Genomic DNA, 17,361 nt, shown 5'->3' on the forward strand with positions numbered 1-17,361 from the left:
TTATCTTTTAAAATACTTCTTAAACACCATCTAATGTGGTGAGACCACACTCGGAGCACTGTGTGAAGTTCTGGTCACCCAGCTATAGGAAGGATGCCATTAAGTTGCACAGGGTTGCTGAAGCAATTGCTGAAGCTGAAGGTTGCTGAAGCAAGCAGGGTTGTTGGGCTTACGGGCGGGAGGTATAGGGAGAGCTTGGATAGTCTGGGAATTTGATTCTTTGGAGCATAGGTGGCTGAAGGGTGGCCTATTGAGATGTACAGGATCACAAGGGGCATGGATGAAGTGAACACATACAGTCTTTTTCCAAGGAGTCTAAAACTGGAGGACATACGCTTAAGGTGAGAGAGGAGAGATTTAATAGATACCTCAAGGGAAACCTTTTCACTAAGAGGGTAGTTCCATAGCTGGAATGAGCTGCCAGAAGAAGGTATAGTATTGGATACAATTATGACTTTAAAAAAAATTGAGATGATTTTTGTGTTGTCCAAGATAAGCAAACCTTTTATGAGCAGAGTTAGGCCATTTGGCCCATTGTGTCTACTCCACCATTTAATCAGGCTGGTCTATCTTCCCCTCTCATCACCATTCTCCGACCTTGTCCCCTTTAACCCTTGACACCCTTACTAAACAAAAACCTGTCAAAATCTCCACTTTAAAAATATCCCCTGAATTGGCCTCCATGGCCCTATGTGGCAATGAATTCCACAGATTTGCCATTAATGTCACTCAAATATTATCACTTTGAAAAAATATTTGGGCAAATCCATGATTTTATGTTTGTTTTGAAAGGTCTGGAGATGGATCAAATCATAGAAACATGGAAAATAGGTGCAGGAGTAGGCCATTCGGCCCATTCAATATGATCATGGCTGATCATCCAACCCAGTATCCTGTATCTGCCTTCTCTCCACAAGGGCTACATCTAACTCCCTCTTAAATATAGCCAATGAACTGGCCTCAACTACCTTCTGTGGCAGAGAATTCCAGAGATTCACCACTCTCTGTGTGAAAAATGTTTTCCTCATCTCGGTCCTAAAATATTTCCCCTTTATCCTTAAACTGTGACCCCTTGTTCTAGACTTCCCCAACATCGGGAACAATCTTCCTGCATCTAGCCTGTCCAACCCCTTAAGAATTTTGTAAGTTTCTTTAAGATCCCCCCTCAATCTTCTAAATTCTAGTGAGTACAAGCCGAGTCTATCCAGTCTTTCTCCATATGAAAGTCCTGACATCTCAGGAATCAGTCTGGTGAACTGAAATCGAGGCAAATGGGACTAGCCCTGTATGCCAATTTGGTCAGCATGGACAAGCAGGGCTGAAGGGCCTGTACACTACTATAGCTCAATGACCAAGCATTTGGTCATCTTATCACAATATGTCTAATAAAAAGCTGCAAAACACTTTGAGACATTTAACCACGTGAAAGCTGCAATCAAGGTACAACATAAATATATATGATATACATCATATAGATAGGGTGGTAAAGAAAGCTTTTGGTATGCTAGCCTTTATAAATCAGAGCATTGAGTATAGAAGCTGGGATGTAATGGTTAAATTGTACAAGGCATTGGTGAGACCAAATCTGGAGTATGGTGTACAATTTTGGTCGCCCAATTATAGGAAGGATGTCAACAAAATAGAGAGAGTACAGAGGAGATTTACTAGAATGTTGCCTGGGTTTCAACAACTAAGTTACAGAGATAGGTTGAATAAGTTAGGTCTTTATTCTCTGGAGCGTAGAAGGTTAAGGGGGGACTTGATAGAGGTCTTTAAAATGATGAGAGGGATAGACAGAGTTGATGTGGACAAGCTTTTCCCTTTGAGAATAGGGAAGATTCAAACAAGAGGACATGACTTCAGAATTAAGGGACAGAAGTTTAGGGGTAACATGAGGGGGAACTTCTTTACTCAGAGAGTGGTAGCGGTGTGGAATGAGCTTCCAGTGGAAGTGGTGGAGGCAGGTTCGTTGGTATCATTTAAAAATAAATTGGATAGGCATATGGATGAGAAGGGAATGGAGGGTTATGGTATGAGTGCAGGCAGGTGGGACTAAGGGAAAAAAAGTTCAGTCGGCATGGACTTGTAGGGCCGAGATGGCCTGTTTCCATGCTGTAATTGTTATATGGTTATATGGTTATAAGGTCATAAGTACGAGGAGTAGCATTAGGCCATTCGGCCCACTTTGCCATTCAATCATGGCTGATCTTAAGAAAGTAAAGAGCAAGTTTAACAGTTTGTTAATGGAGGATTATTAATAAATTACAGTTTTTGGTCTCGGGAAGCTTCAGTTCCAATTGCAATTTTAAAATTTATTTGATGTATCTTGTTTTCTTATATATGCACATGTTTTTAAAGCAGTGCAATAGACAGGATTAGAGCACTACTATGAGATTACATCGCTCCAGCAGAGAATGTCAAAGGAATTTACCGGGGGGGTAGCGAGGAGAACAGGTGTTGGAATAGCAGAGAGAAGCGTTAGCGGAAATTAGTCATGATTTTCTTTAATGTATATCGAGAACACCAGTGTGACATTATTTTCTCTGTAATATTTTTTTAATGATTTAAACCAGGGGAACAAAAAATGACAACAATACCTAACAGCAATGATGTAGCATAAAGACGGAATCACAGTAAAACAAAATATCAAAACTAAAACCAGTGGAGTCCTTGAGTGAAAGTTAACAATTAAAAACAGTGGGACTATAGAAATAGAATTGCCTGTAGTTTGGATCAGTGCCTAAGTGGTTCCCTTATCTTGGACAACACAAAAATTATGTTAATTATTTACTTTGTTTCCGTTGAGAGTTTGCTACAATGACTGTAGCGAGATTTAGTTTTATCCTACAGGCAGTGGGGGACTGGCCAGGGTGTCAGCTTGCCCGATGGCAAGTGACACCCTGATCAAGTGGGCCCCCTATATCAAGTAGGCCCCTGATGAAGTGGGCCCCCTTTGTCTCCTGGCAACCAATATTTTTAGACCCAGTCCGCCACTGCCTACAGGTTCAACACGCTGTAACTAGTATTCACTCTAGTATTGGTTGAAGTATGAATGTTGCCCAGAAAACATCTCTTGACCTTCCAAGATAGACACAAGGAAGTTATCACAGTCAAGGCCTCGGTGAAAACAATTAACAGTATTTACATAAACGTGGGGAGAAAATGCTGTAAAATAATCTCATTTAATTTACCCCTATAAAGAGAGGATCCAAAATAATTTCTTGCACCACTTTCACCTGGTTTTATTTTGAATTGTTGAACATACTCCAGCACTTTGTGCCTTTTTTTGGAAACCAGCATCTGCAGTTCCTTGTGTCTATCTACACCACCGTTTCCTGCTGATGCCTCGGGATATTTTTCATGGTGATAAGATGGAAGTTGACAATTTTGTGGCGGGGTTTTCCCTGTAGTTGGCACATGGGCATTCTGACTTGAATTGTCTCAGAATTTGAGCAGAAAACCTAGAAATACTTTGAGAAATGCTCTAGATTTCAAAAGATCTCAATGTTTTAATTCCCCTCCTGTCGACAAATACTGCTATGTTTTATGAAGAATGGGAAATGTATGTTATCGGATTGTGTGGAAATTCCTGTCCATTCTTTGCTCAGCCTGTTAGAAATCTATATAATTAAAAGTCTCATCTTGACCACTTCCTGTCTGCGCTGTATATTGATTTTAGAAAAAACGCTACCATATATCGCTATGGTTTTTGACCATCTTACTCACAGTCCTCCTCCGCTGAGCTAGCTCTGAGGATTTTTCCCATCGATGAAAAAAAAGTAATGAGTGTTTAAAAAAACCTTGAGATCCTCAGGAAGCTTCAGTTCCAATTGCAATTGGGGGGGTGGCAGGACTATAAAACCCCGGATGCCTGGACGTGACTCAGTCACTCTGCAAGATCGCGAGGGAGAGGCCACGACTCTCATTCTAAGCTGTGAATCAACTGAGCTGTGAGTCTGCAATGTATTTGCAATAAATGATTTGTTAGCCCTTAATGACAATGCCTTGAGTTGTTTGGCCTGCTGCCCTGCCTGTGCTTGAAACTGCAATGCTTTATTAGGTCCGACTGTGTTTGGAAGGAATAAATGCTTTATTAGGTCTGACTGTGTTTGGTTCAAAAGTCCCGCTCATTTTGTGACTTCCGCTTGGTGGACAAGTTGCGCTGATTGCGTAATTTCCGGTGGGAGCAGAGGTCGCGCTGATTGTGTAATTTCCAGTAAGTGCAGAGGTCACGCAGATTGCGGAAGTGCTGCTGACTGCGGAAGTCCCAAAGTGGAGAGGCCGCACTCAGCCGTGTGCGTATTCAAGAAAGTTTACTGCAATAAATATGGTGTGTGAGTGTGTGTGTGTGTGTGTGTGTGTGTGTGTGTGTGTGTGTGTGTGTGTGTGTGTGTGTGTGTGTGTGTGTGTGTGTGTGTGTGTGTGTGTGTGTGTGTGTGTGTGTGTGTGTGTGTGTGTGTGTGTGTGTGTGTGTGTGTGTGTGCCTTTGTGTGTGTGTGTGTGTGTGTGAATGAGTGAGTGGTCTCAGTGACTGAGCTGCCAGCCCAAGCATCCATTCAGCCCACAATGTCCATACAAGCCATCTGGAAACCAGTCCCTTCGGCCCACAACACCATGCTAGCACTCCAGAAACCCTCCCCCTCCATTGGCCAGCAATATTGGAATTGGTGGAGAGGTGGAATATTGCGTTGGGGGACTGGCCCTCCCGTCTGCAGCTGGGACCCAACGGGTCCCATATAGTCTAGTGTAAAATAAAGCTTGAGACCATTTGGCCCATCAAGCTTATTGCACCATTCATTATCGATCAGTGCATGGCATGATTCATAATCACTGTGATATGGATATAAACCGGTATTTAATAGTTGTATTCACATTTGTATTTCAGTTTCTACGATAAATAAATATAGAAATCTGGGGGAGGGAATTAATTTTATATTTGAGCCAGTGATTATACAGGTTGAAATTATTTGCCTATCACAATGATGCCACATTCCACAAGATACCTTCTGCTCCTCAGAAGCATAATTTTGTGTCTTATTACTTATTTTTGCCCCAAACGCAAATGAGATGTTACTTTCAAGCTGATTAATTCGTTTTGCAGTCATTAAATTCAATAAGTGATATGTAGCAGATGCCCAAGTGGACTCCTGATCACAGAGATGGTGCAAGCAGCTCTATCGGGGCTGTTTAGCAATGATGTCTAGCTTTAATATACTCTCCCCTTCAATTAAAGTTTAGTTTAGAGATACAGTGCAGAAACGGGCCCTTTGGTCCACCGACTCCGCGCCGACCAGCGATCACCCCGTACACTTCCACTATCCTACACAGTAGGGACAATTTACAATATTTACAGAAACCAATTAACCTGCAAACCTGTACGTCTTTGGAGTATGGGAAGAAACCAGAGCACCTGGAGAAAAGGTACAAACTCTGTGTCTGGCGCTGCCGCTGTAAGGCAGCAACTCCGCCACTGCTCCACTGTGCTGCCCGATGGTCACAGAACATTTCAATGTTTAAGAAACATTTAGGCAGGTGCATGGATTAGACAGGTTTAGAGGGATATGGGCCAAACGTAGACAGGTGGGACTAGTGTGGATGGGACATGTTGGTTGGCGTGGGCAAGTTGGGCCGAAGGGCCTGTTGCTACACTGTATGACTGTGACTCTATGCAATAATTTCAAAACACACTGCTGCAACAAAAGTACTGGTTCAGAGACACGAGATGGGAATTCTAATTTCTGGGAAATTTTCTTGGAGATTAATTTTACCTTTTGTAATTAGCATTTTATAAAATTAATTTCTAGTAAATGGGAGGCATCTCTGGAAATGACATTGTTTGCAATACAGCAGTTCCCTCGATTATTTAGTCTCTATTTAACTTAAGGCAGATATGTAACATTAAAGTCAATGAGTTAGCAATATTGGCAAAATATTTTTGGTAAAACAGTTTGACACGGTTACGCTGTTACCCAGTGTTACTCTTGTGGATCGACACAAAATGCTGGAGCAACTCAGTGGGTCAGGCAGCATCTCTGGAGAAAAGGAATTGGTGATGTGTCGGGTCGAGACCCTTCTTCAGACAGAGTGTCAGGGGAGAAGGAAACTAGAGATATGAAAAGGTACAAAACAAATTAGAGCACATAATGGTCCATTGTTGGCTGTGGAGGAGGTGATAAGGAAGGGATACAGACAGTAAAACTAGCAGGACAACGAGGGAAGAGGGAGACATAGAGATATGGAAGGGTTTGGTGTGAGAGAAGGGATGAAGATCAAGGAACATGTAGAATGGATCATTGTTAGTTGAGGGGAAAGTGACAACAAGGCATAAATCAGTGATATTTAATTAGGAGAACATTGGAACTATTCAGTGGGGGTGGGGGAGGGGTGGAGAGAGAAGGAATCCAAGGGTTACTTGATATTAGAGAAATCAATGATCCATACCACTGGTAGACACAAAATGCTGGAGTAACTCAGTGGGACAGGCAGCATCTCTGGCGAGAAGGAATGGCTGACGTTCTTCAGTCTGAAGAAAGGTCTCGACCCTAAACGTCACCCATTCCTTCTTTCCAGAGATGCTGCCTGTCCCGCTGAGTTACTCCAGCATTTTGTGTCTATCTTCGATTTAAACCAGCATCTGCAGTTCCTTCCTACACATTCACACTGCTGGGGGATGATAAGCTTCCCAAGCAAGACAACGCCTGCCTCGTGTTTCTACTGCATTCCAAACAGCATCATATTCGACCACCCATCCTGCGATTGGCTTGAGTGGCTTCATCTTTACATCATCCATGCACAGGCGTACATTACTGCACAGACGACATTTCATGCACACCAGGTATCAAGCTAACAGCCAAACATATGAGCCGACAGTCTGAGTCATTATTCACAACAGACTGAAATTAATCGTATTCACTCTCGAATGCCCCGTAGGTTCAAAGTGATCCCTTTTAAAAGAATAACATGGACTTCATTGGTGAAAACAATGTTATGGGTGAAAATGGTTTCTATTTAAAACAGCCTCCAATAGTGAGCAGTATTTCTCAGCTGCCTCTAGACTATACAGAGCAGCAGAATGTGGCCACGCAAGTGTCAGGTGCAGCACAATTAGTAAGATGTTATTCCCCTGAATCGGAACACTTACTCTGGGAATTGTGCTCAAATATTTATAGGATCTGCACCCTGGGAGCTCCTGTTCAAAGGATAAACTGCTCTCTCGTATTGGCGTAATTGACGTAAAGAATCCCCTGCAATATTTCATTGAGACAGCATGATGGCGTAGAGGTAGAGTTACTGCCTCACAGCGCCAGAGACCCGGGTTCGATCCTGACTACGGGTGCTTGCTGTGCGGAGTTTGTATGTTCTCCCTGAGACCGCAAAGGTTTTCTCCAGGTGCTCCGGTTTCCTCCCACACTCCCAATACATATAGGTTTGTAGGTTCATTGTCCCTAGTGTGTAGGATAGTGCTAGTGTACGGGGTGATCACAGTCAGTGTGGGCCCGGTAAGCTGAAGGGCCTGTTTCCGTGCTGTATCTCTAAACCTGGTTATCCCAGTAGACACAAAATGCTAGAATAACTCAGCGGGACAGGCAGCATCCGGTAGGCGGCGCATTGCAGCCTGTCCGCGTTTTTATTATGGAGTAGTTTTTATTATTTTATGGGGGTGGTGTGGGGTGGGAGGGGGGGGGGGAAACTTTTTGAATCATTTTCTCGTCGGGTCTCAGGTATCGTTGAGGCCGCAACGAGGAGCGGCCTCCCACAGGAAGAAGCCGGGGACTCAGGTGTCGACTCACCATTGCCGTCGCGGAGCTGGCCGAGACCGGAGCAGGTGGAGCGGTGGTGAGGAGGGCTCCCGCTGCTGCTGCTGCTGCTGCTGCTGCTACCGACCCTTCTTCAGACTGGGATGTCGGGGGAGACCGCTGGGCGGGACAGAGATAGAATGGAGTCGGAGCGACACACCGTAAGACTGGTGGCAACCTCGCACCACCCGGCGTGGCTTTAATGGCCGCGGGACAATCACCATCGCCAGCCGTTGGCTATGACTTTGACTCTGGGGGTCTGGGGTCTAGAACTGGAAAGGGGGAGGGGATGGAGAGAGAGGGAAAGCAAGGGCTATCTGAAGTTAGAGAAGTCAATGTTCATACCGCTGGGTTGTAAACTACCCAGAAGCGAAATATGAGGTGCTGTTCCTCCAATTTGCGCTGGGCCTTACTCTGACAATGGAGGAGGCCCAGGACAGAAAGGTCAGATTGGGAATGGGAGGGAGAGTTGAAGTGCTGATCCACTGGGAGATCAGGTAGGTTAAGGCGGACTGAGCGGAGGTGTTCAGCAAGCGATCGTCGAGCCTGCGCCTGATCTCGCCGATGTAGAGAAGTTGACACCTGGAACAGCGGATACAGTAGATGAGGTTGGAGGAGGTGCAAATGAACCTCTGCCTCACCTGGAAAGACTGTTTGTGTCCTTGGATGGAGACGAGGGGGGAGGTAAAGGAACAGGTGTTACATCTCCTGCGGTTGCAGGGGAAATACCTGGGGAGGGGGTGGTTTGGGTGGGAAGGGACGAGTTGACCAGAGAGTTTTGGAGGGAACGGTCTCTGCAGAAAGCAGAAAGGGGTGGAGATGGGAACATGTGGCCAGTAGTGGGATCCCATTAGAGGTGGCAAAAGTGTTGGAGGATTATATGCTGTATGCGACGGCTGATGGGGTGGAAGGTGAGAGCAAGGGGGACTCTGTCTTTGTTGTGAATGAGGGGAAGGGGAGCAAGAGCGGAGCTGCGGGATATCGAGGAGACCCTAGTGAGAGCCTCATCTATAATGGAAGATGGGGAACCCTCATTTCCTAAAGAATGAGGACATCTCCGATGATCTAGTATGGAAAACCTCATCCCGGGCGCAGTTGCGGTGTAGACGGAGGAATTGGGAGTAGGGGATAGTCTTTAGAGGAAGCAGGGTGGGAAGAAGTGTAGTCAAGATAACCATGGGAGTCAGTATGTTTGTGGTTATGGCTGGATAGCACACAACAAAAACAATTCAATAATAAACTAAACTAAACTAAATCAATACATTGAACTGGTCAATCACATCGTTCAATGGTGTGCTACTTGAGAATTCTCCAGCTTCCGCTGTTACTGGGTCACTTTACAAGGGTCATTCGCCTCTGGTCCTCACTCCAACAAATACTGTGAGGGAGATATTGTGGCCCATCCATTGCACTCACTATTAAACCAATTCCATACCAGATGAGCCATTAGGGATCAAAGTTGGCCATTCAGCCCTTCTATCAGGTTCGTTTTCAATAAGATCACAGCTGCTGTGCAACCTGCCTTTTCATCCCCATTCCCTTTTTATCAACATCAAAAGTCTAAAGCTGGAACAGAATAACATCAATGTCGCTTGCTGAAGAATTCCAAATTGTTGTCATCACGTGAATGAACATTTCCTCTTTATCCCAGGAGATCTAATTTTGGGGCTTTTCCCCCCAAATCCTTGACTCCCTACCACCGTTCCACTTAATATCTTGAAAAGGTTGGGCACATTTAGTCTGAAGAAGGGTTTCGGCCCGAAACGTTACCTATCTCCTTCGCTCCATAGATGCTGCTGCACCCGCTGAGTTTCTCCAGCATTTTTGTGTACCTCCGGCACATTTAGACTGTTTGGGCACATTTAGACTGGAGCATCAGAAGATGAGGGGTGAAGTTTAGAACATTCTGAGAGGTATAGACAGGGCAGACAGTCAGAATCATTTTCCCCTCGATGACTGGACACAGCTTCAAGATGGCGTTGGGAAAGTTTGAAGGAGATGTGTGAGGCAGGTTGTTTATTAACACATAGAGTGGTGAGTGCCTGGAACATGCTGCCAGGTGCGATGGTGGAAGTGTGTAGGGAGTGGATGAGTAAGGGGCCTGTCCCACTGTACGAGGTAATTCAAGAGTTCCTCCGAGTTTTCCCCTGATTCGAACTCGGAGAATGTCCGTAGCGGGTCCGTAGGAGTGCGTGGATGTCTCGTAGCGGCTCACACAAGTAAAATAAAAATTATTTTCATCACGAGTATTTTTTTACTTGTGGACATTTTTCACAGTGTTGAAAAAAGTCACGAGTTTACCAGATTTCCCAAGGACCTACCGTTACACGTACGAGCCGCTATGAGACATCCCTGGACTAGACAGTCAGAACCTTTTTACCAAGGCAGCAATGTCAAAGGCTAGAGGGCATAACTTTAAGGAGAGAAGGGCAAATTTAATGGAGACTCGACCAAGCGGGACCCGTTGGGTCCCTGTCACACGGGAGGGCTGGTCCTCAAACGCAATATTCCACCACTCACTCATAGCCCCAAACTGCGCAGACGCGGCTCATTTCCCCTCATCCCCCAACACTCCCTCCCCCTCCTCTTCACCCTCCCTCTTCTCTCCCTTCCTCCACCACCCTCCTCCATCACCCTTAAACTAGTTCTGTGTTATCGCTGTTTTGAATCCTACACACCAGGGACAATTTACAGAAGCCAATTAACCTACAAAGATGCACTTTTGAAATGTGGGAGGAAACCCATACAGTCACAGGGAGAACATGCAAACTCCACACGGACAGCACCCTTAGTCACGATCACTCAGAGCCTCTGGCGCTATAATACGGCAGCAACTCTACCGCTGCGCCACTGTGCGGACGGAGAAAATTAGTTTGCTTTGGCATCATGTTCCACAAAGACATTGTAGACTGACGGGCCTGTTGCGTGAGGTAGGGATGCTAGAAAATAGAACTGAGGTTTATTGTTCCTTGTTTTATTTTCTGTCATCCTTGCTTCACACAGCCTTTGGTGAAGTCCTCACGCAAGCTGTGTCTCAATCATTCTCTGGCTCAGTCTTCCGTCCTACTCTCAACAACCTGGACACATTCAAAACTCTGCTGCCATTATCCCAACTAACTATAGTACCACTCACTCGTTACCCATGAACTCAATGATCAAGATCTGCTTTTGTTCCACCTGTGCCTCAGTTTTAGAATACTTGCATTTAATTCCCTCTTCCATGGCTCTGTCGATTCCAACCGTCACCCTTTCCTAAAAAAAACCTGATATTTCTGCATTCATCGAACTCTGACCTTATATTTACTTGAATTCCTTTGACCTATGATGAGGGCATTTGTTTATGTTCAAAAATTTCCCTTCCTCAACCTCTCTATTGAGGTGATATGTTCTATTTCCTATCATGTATTTTCTGTTTGTAGGTTAATTGACCTAAGTAGTGTTCTTTAAACGTTCTCTAGTTGGTCACATTTTCAATTAGCTGTGCAAAAATACGAATATCATTGTACCTTAATTGGTACACGTGACAATAAAAGACCTTTGAAACCTTAAAAATCCTCAGGTACAGCAGGCAGTGAAGAAAGCGAATGGCATGTTGGCCTTCATAACAAGAGGAGTTGAGAATAGGAGCAAAGAGGTCCTTCTGCAGTTGTACAGGGCCCTAGTGAGACCACACCTGGAGTACTGTGTGCAGTTTTGGTCCCCTAATTTGAGGAAGGACATTCTTGCTATTGAGGGAGTGCAGCGTAGGTTTACAAGGTTAATTCCTGGGATGGCGGGACTGTCATATGCTGAGAGAATGGAGCAGCTGGGCTTGTATACTCTGGAATTTAGAAGGATGAGAGGGAATCTTATTGAAACATATAAGATTGGTAACAATATGGACACGCTAGAGGCAGGAAACATGTTCCCGATGTTGGGGGAGTCCAGAACCAGGGTTTAAGAATAAGGGGAAAGCCATTTAGAATGGAGATGGGGAAACACTTTTTCACACAGAGAGTTGTGAGTCTGTGGAATTCTCTCCCTCAGAGGGCGGTGGAAGCCGGTTCTCTGGATACTTTAAAGAGAGAGCTAGATAGGGCTCTTAAAGATAGCGGAGTCAGGGGATATGGGGAGAAGGCAGGAACGGGGTACTGATTGGGGATGATTAGTCATGATCACATTGAATGGTGGTGCTGGCTCGAAGGGCCAAGTCACTTGAACTTGAACTACAGAAATGCATAGATATCTCCCTCGTATTGCAGTTCATCCCTCAGTAGCCTCTAGGTGGCAGCCTCGACCAGGGAATCTCACAACTGTCTCACTATCCCACCTGCAGGAAAGTAACGGTACTGCAAGCTTGTTGCATCAAGCCGGGTTTATTTGCTTATTTACAAGCAATTATATAATAATAATGCTCCAGGCGGCTGCTTGAACAGCCTGTTAAAACAAATACGAGAAAGGCAACGTATTATTATAGTGGTGAGGCTCATCTCTAAACGTCAATTGAGCATTTAACGCAATTTTCGTGTAAATTGCTGTGTTTGTGTGTGTTCCTTAGCAACAGAATGAAGTGTTAACTTGGAAACAAGGCATTTTGTCTCGGGGTTATAGCGGTGGTGGGCATTTTGTTGGATGGCCAAGAACAAAGAGGGTGGGGGTAACAGAGAACAGAGGGAAAAGAAGGGACTACATTACAACACTTGTCACTTTGTCGGTACCCTATGCATACTCTGTGTATGGTGTGCAAAGCAAAAATATCCACTGTGACATGTTACAACTGGTGAATGTTTCCACTAGTGGGAGAGTCTAGGACTAGAGGTCCTAGATTCAGAATTAAAGGACGTTCTTTTAGGGAGGAGACGAGGAGAAATTAATTTCATCAGAGGGTGATAAATCTGTAGAATTCTAGTCAGTGGATATTTAGATTTAGATTCAACTTTAATTGTCATTGTCAGTGTACAGTACAGAGACAACGAAATGCAGTTAGCATCTCTGTGGAAGAGGGACATAGAATATGATTTCAATAAATAAATCTATTTACATGCATACAGTCATAGTGTTTTTCCTGTGGGAGGAGTGTCCGGGGGGGTGGTGATTGGCAGTCACCGAGGTACATTGTTGAGTAGAGTGACAGCCGCAGGGAAGAAGCTGTTCCTGGACCTGCTGGTCCGGCAACGGAGAGACCTGTAGCGCCTCCCGGATGGTAGGAGGGTAAACAGTCCATGGTTGGGGTGAGAGCAGTCCTTGGCGATGCTGAGTGCCCTCCGCAGACAACGCTTGCTTTGGACAGACTCAATGGAGGGGAGCGAGGAACCGGTGATGCGTTGGGCAATTTTCACCACCCTCTGCAGTGCTTTCTGGTCAGAGACAGAGCAGTTGCCATATCATACTGTGATACAGTTGGTAAGGATGCTCTCGATGGTGCAGCGGTAGAAATTCACCAGAATCTGAGGAGACAGATGGACCTTCTTCAGTCTCCTCAGGAAGAAGAGACGCTGGTGAGTCTTCTTGACCAGAGTTAAGGTATTGTGGGTCCAAGAGAGGTCATCGGAGATGTTGACCCCAAGGAACCTGAAGCTGGAAACACGTTCCACCTCCGTCCCGTTAATGTGGATGGGGGTGTGCGTGCCGCCCCTAGACTTCCTGAAGTCTACAACGAGCTCCTTGGTCTTCTTGGAGTTATATTTTTAAGGCAGAGATAGATACATTCTTGATTAGTACGGGCAGGTGTCTGAGGTTATGGGGAGAAGGCAAGAGAATGGGGTTCAGAGGGAGAGATAAATTAGCCATGATTGAATGGCAGAGTACACTTGATGGGCCGAATGGTCTAATTCTAACCCTATCCCATATGACCTTATGACATATGACAATAAAGTATCAATCACATTCATTTCACTGTGCACAGAATGTCCACCATTCACCATTTACGTGTCTATTGAAAGCAAAGATTTCAACTGTATTTAACTATCCCCTGCCAGGCTTTGTCCTACACCCACCTCTCTCTTCCAGATTTCTTCCTCCTCACCACAATCAGCCTGAAGAAGGGTCCTGACCTGAAACATCGCCTGTCCATTCCCTCCACAGATGCTGCCTGACCCGCTGAGTTCCTCCAGCACTTTGTGTTTTGCTCAAGATTCCAGCACCTGCAGTTGGTCGTCTCTTGTAGACTCCGCTCCAGTCGTGTGGAATAGCATGGCAGGAAAAGCCAGCGTTTGTGAGTGAGTGGCCGTTTCATTAGCGGAGATAGACACAAAAAGCTGGAGTAACTCAGCGGGACAGAGGCAGCGTCTCTGGAGAGAAGGGACTAGGTGGCCTTTCGGGTCGAGACCCTTCTTCAATGGCGGGTAGTGTGATTGGATGATTATACTGAAGTCATGGAGTCTTTTAACAACGTGTTACATCATCAGGGGTTGATGGCTTGCAGCCAAAGTTGTAGCAAATAGCAATTACAAGCTTGTTTAAAAACAAACGAAATTTGGAACCAGTGCAAACGCATAACTCCGATGAGGTTACTTTGTGCAGAACGGAAAACTGGAGAAGATTCCTCTCCGCCTCATACATTTGTTAAATTTGCCTTTGGAAATAAAAGTAGCGATTATTTGCAAATAAACAACCAGGAAACGCAATCAAGATCAGAAGGACGTGTGACCAACACGCTCAACCCTTTCACCATCAACCCTGTCCATTAGACTTTGATATTTGCTTCCAGCATATGTTAAATATTACCATTAATCCACAAATTGAATGATTTGGTTTGACAGGGGAGGGGGGCATTAATGCACGGCCCCGCATACCTCAATTGGATGAATATGATCTAATGGATTAATCTGATCCAATATTCGATTAACATTATATGTGTTGATGTATGTTGATGATCTCCGCCTTACCTTCTCTCCGTGACGTTGGAGGTGCTCGTTGGAGGTTCATGTTCTTTCTCTACGTTGAGCTTTCGTGCTGTTTTCATTTTTTATTCGTGGGCTTCTGAATGAAAGGATGCGTTCCCCCTCCCCCCCCTCCCCTCCCTCCCTCTTCCCCACCACCCACCGCAGCCTTTGTGTGTAGGTGTGGGTGTGTTTATGTATGTGCGCTGGTGCCATGCAGTGCTAGCCTTGACCCAGCGCTGCTCCTCGCCTCGCCTCCTCTCCTCTGCCCGGCTGTACCCCCCGCATCTCGGTGCGATTCACATATCCATTGCGGCTGCAGGAAGCTTATATATTCCTGCATGTACCATACTTCCGCCAGCACGATTTAAATAAAAAAGACAAGATACAATACTGGCAGGGAGAACCCGGGGTGAAGGGGCCGGATTCTGCTGCCCATTCCCCCCGGTTAACATGTATTTATCCGGTACCTTCAAAGTTTAACACTGCCCGAGCCGACAGGGTCAAGTGTTTTATTGTCATATGTCCCAAAACGGAACAATGACATTCTTACTTGCAGCGGCACAACATAATAATATGTGTAAACACAGTACTCTGTAAACTCCATAAGAAACAAAGAAGTTCGTACCAGGAGACACAAGGAACTGCAGGTGGTGGAATCTTGAGCAAAACACAAAGTGCTGGAAGAACTCAGCGTCTATGGGGGGGAATGTACAGGCGGCAGCTCGGATCGGGACCCTTCTTTAGACCAATTTCACACCATCACCTCTGGGGCAGAACAGAAAATTTGCTGGAATCCCAAATGATTAGACTGGAGCATCTGTTCCTTCCTGGGGTGTATGTCAGATGAGACGTCACCACATCCACAAGCCCATTTATGTAAATATTTATCTGCTATTATATGTTTCCATAATGCAAATTTAACATGACACAAGTGATACATTAGGGGACACCTTGTATTATGCGGGCTGAAGTGGGATTAAAACTATTTCAATTCTGAAAAATTACCTTGAAAATTGACAAGCAGAAAAAAAACTCTTGGGGAAATCAAGTTTCCATGTAACCTCCTGGCAGTGAGATATCATTATCTCTTAAGAACACAGCGGCTACTTCACAGCTGGAGGCCATTGAAACTGACAACACTTGTGCAATGATGCTTGGTTTAACAATATGACATACAGGTTTGGTTTAAATCTTTTTATTTGAATTTCACAGCAATTTGCATACATACAATGATAACAGACAATGACAGTCAAGGCATAATTGTGCAGGTTTTACTATTAACGTGCAGTCCACCAGGCCTCCTTAAGCCAAGATCAGACTTCTCAAGCTGCAAGGTGGCGCCGGAACTTGGCGACTCGTTGCGTGAGAATCCATTTGCGATTGTTTCCCTCTTTGACTTGTGTATGATTGCACTCAGGCAGTGTATGATTTGACTGACTGGCTAGCACACAGAACAGGTTTGCACTGTGTCTCGGTACACGTGACAATAATAAACTAAACTAAAAAAAGTAAACTTATTGCTCTTGAGATACCCGTTACTTTTTAAAATGCTGCAAAAATCCCCCATTAATATTCCAAGTCTGAAACTCTGTAGGCTAGCCCCTAACTCCCTCCCCCCCCCTCCACCATCTAACAGATACGTGGACAGATTATGAAGGACTCAAAAGCAACAGAAGTCGTAAGTGTCTTTAACTTCCCCAATATTGTGTTTCCCCCCCCCCCCCCCCCCCCCCCCCCCAAAGAGAGTGGTGGGTGCCTGGAACATGGTGCCAGGAAATTATAACAGCATTCAAGAGGCTTTTAGACAGGCACAAGGATATGTAGGGTGGAGGGATTTGGATCATTAGCTCAACATTGCATCATGTTCAGCATGGACATTGTGGGCTGAAGGGCCACTTCTATGTTGTACAGTTCTATGTTCTATGACAAAAATGTCTTATACAACTTCAACATGACCTCCCAACCTCTATACTTTGACTGATGAAGGCCAAAGTGCCAAAAGCTTTTTTGACCACCTTATCTACCTGTGGCTGCACCTTCAAGGAACCATGCACATGTACTCCTAGATCCCTCTGCTCTACAACACTACCCAGAGGCCTACCATTTACTGTGTAGGTCCTGCCCTTGTTAGACGTCCCAAAATGCCACACCCCACACTTATCTGTAATTTATTTTTCAGTTGCTCACCTTCAGTGGCTTGGTGCTATGAATGGTAGAGACACATTGTCACGAGGAATCCTGTTACCAGACAAGGGCTCACGGATTACGGTCGCACAGAGCCAGAGACCGGGTTTGATCCTGACCACGGGTACTGTCTATACGGAGTTTGCAGGATCTCCCTGTGACTGTGTGGGTTTTCTCCAGGAGCTCTGGTTTCCTCTCACATTACAAAGATGTACAGGTTTGTAGGTTAATTAGCTTCGGTAAAAATTGTCCCCAGGGGTGTTGGATATAGTGTTAGTGTACGGGATGAACACTGGTCAGTGCAGACTTGGTGGGCTGAAGAGCTCGTATCTGCACTGTATCTGTAAAGTCTATAGATTGCTCCAGGATCCTCGTGTCCAGCAGGATCTGCTTTCCCAACAGCATATGTGGAGTGGAAATGTGACAAGCTGCTCCCAGCCGGAACTAGGCCAACGTTTTGGCACAATGACTCTCCTCAGAATTCGCCTTGTGGTGTTAACAGCGCGCAATTGAACCAT

The 17,361-nt window shown here is 45.2% G+C and overlaps 1 protein-coding gene across 1 annotated transcript in view; it reads right to left on the reverse strand.

Moving 5' to 3' along the window:
* nkrf (NFKB repressing factor) overlaps positions 1–14,744 on the reverse strand; it is a 49,021-nt gene extending 34,277 nt beyond the window's left edge. The window contains exon 1 of the mRNA XM_055644050.1: positions 14,663–14,744. Within this exon, the coding sequence (XP_055500025.1) occupies positions 14,663–14,739 (77 nt within the window). The 5' untranslated portion in view covers positions 14,740–14,744. The remainder of the gene's footprint in view (positions 1–14,662) is intronic.
* Between the last annotated feature and the right edge of the window lie 2,617 nt (positions 14,745–17,361).

The sequence above is a fragment of the Leucoraja erinacea genome, chromosome 12 (assembly GCF_028641065.1).
Source record: "Leucoraja erinacea ecotype New England chromosome 12, Leri_hhj_1, whole genome shotgun sequence".
NCBI classification, from domain to species: Eukaryota; Metazoa; Chordata; class Chondrichthyes; order Rajiformes; family Rajidae; genus Leucoraja; species Leucoraja erinaceus.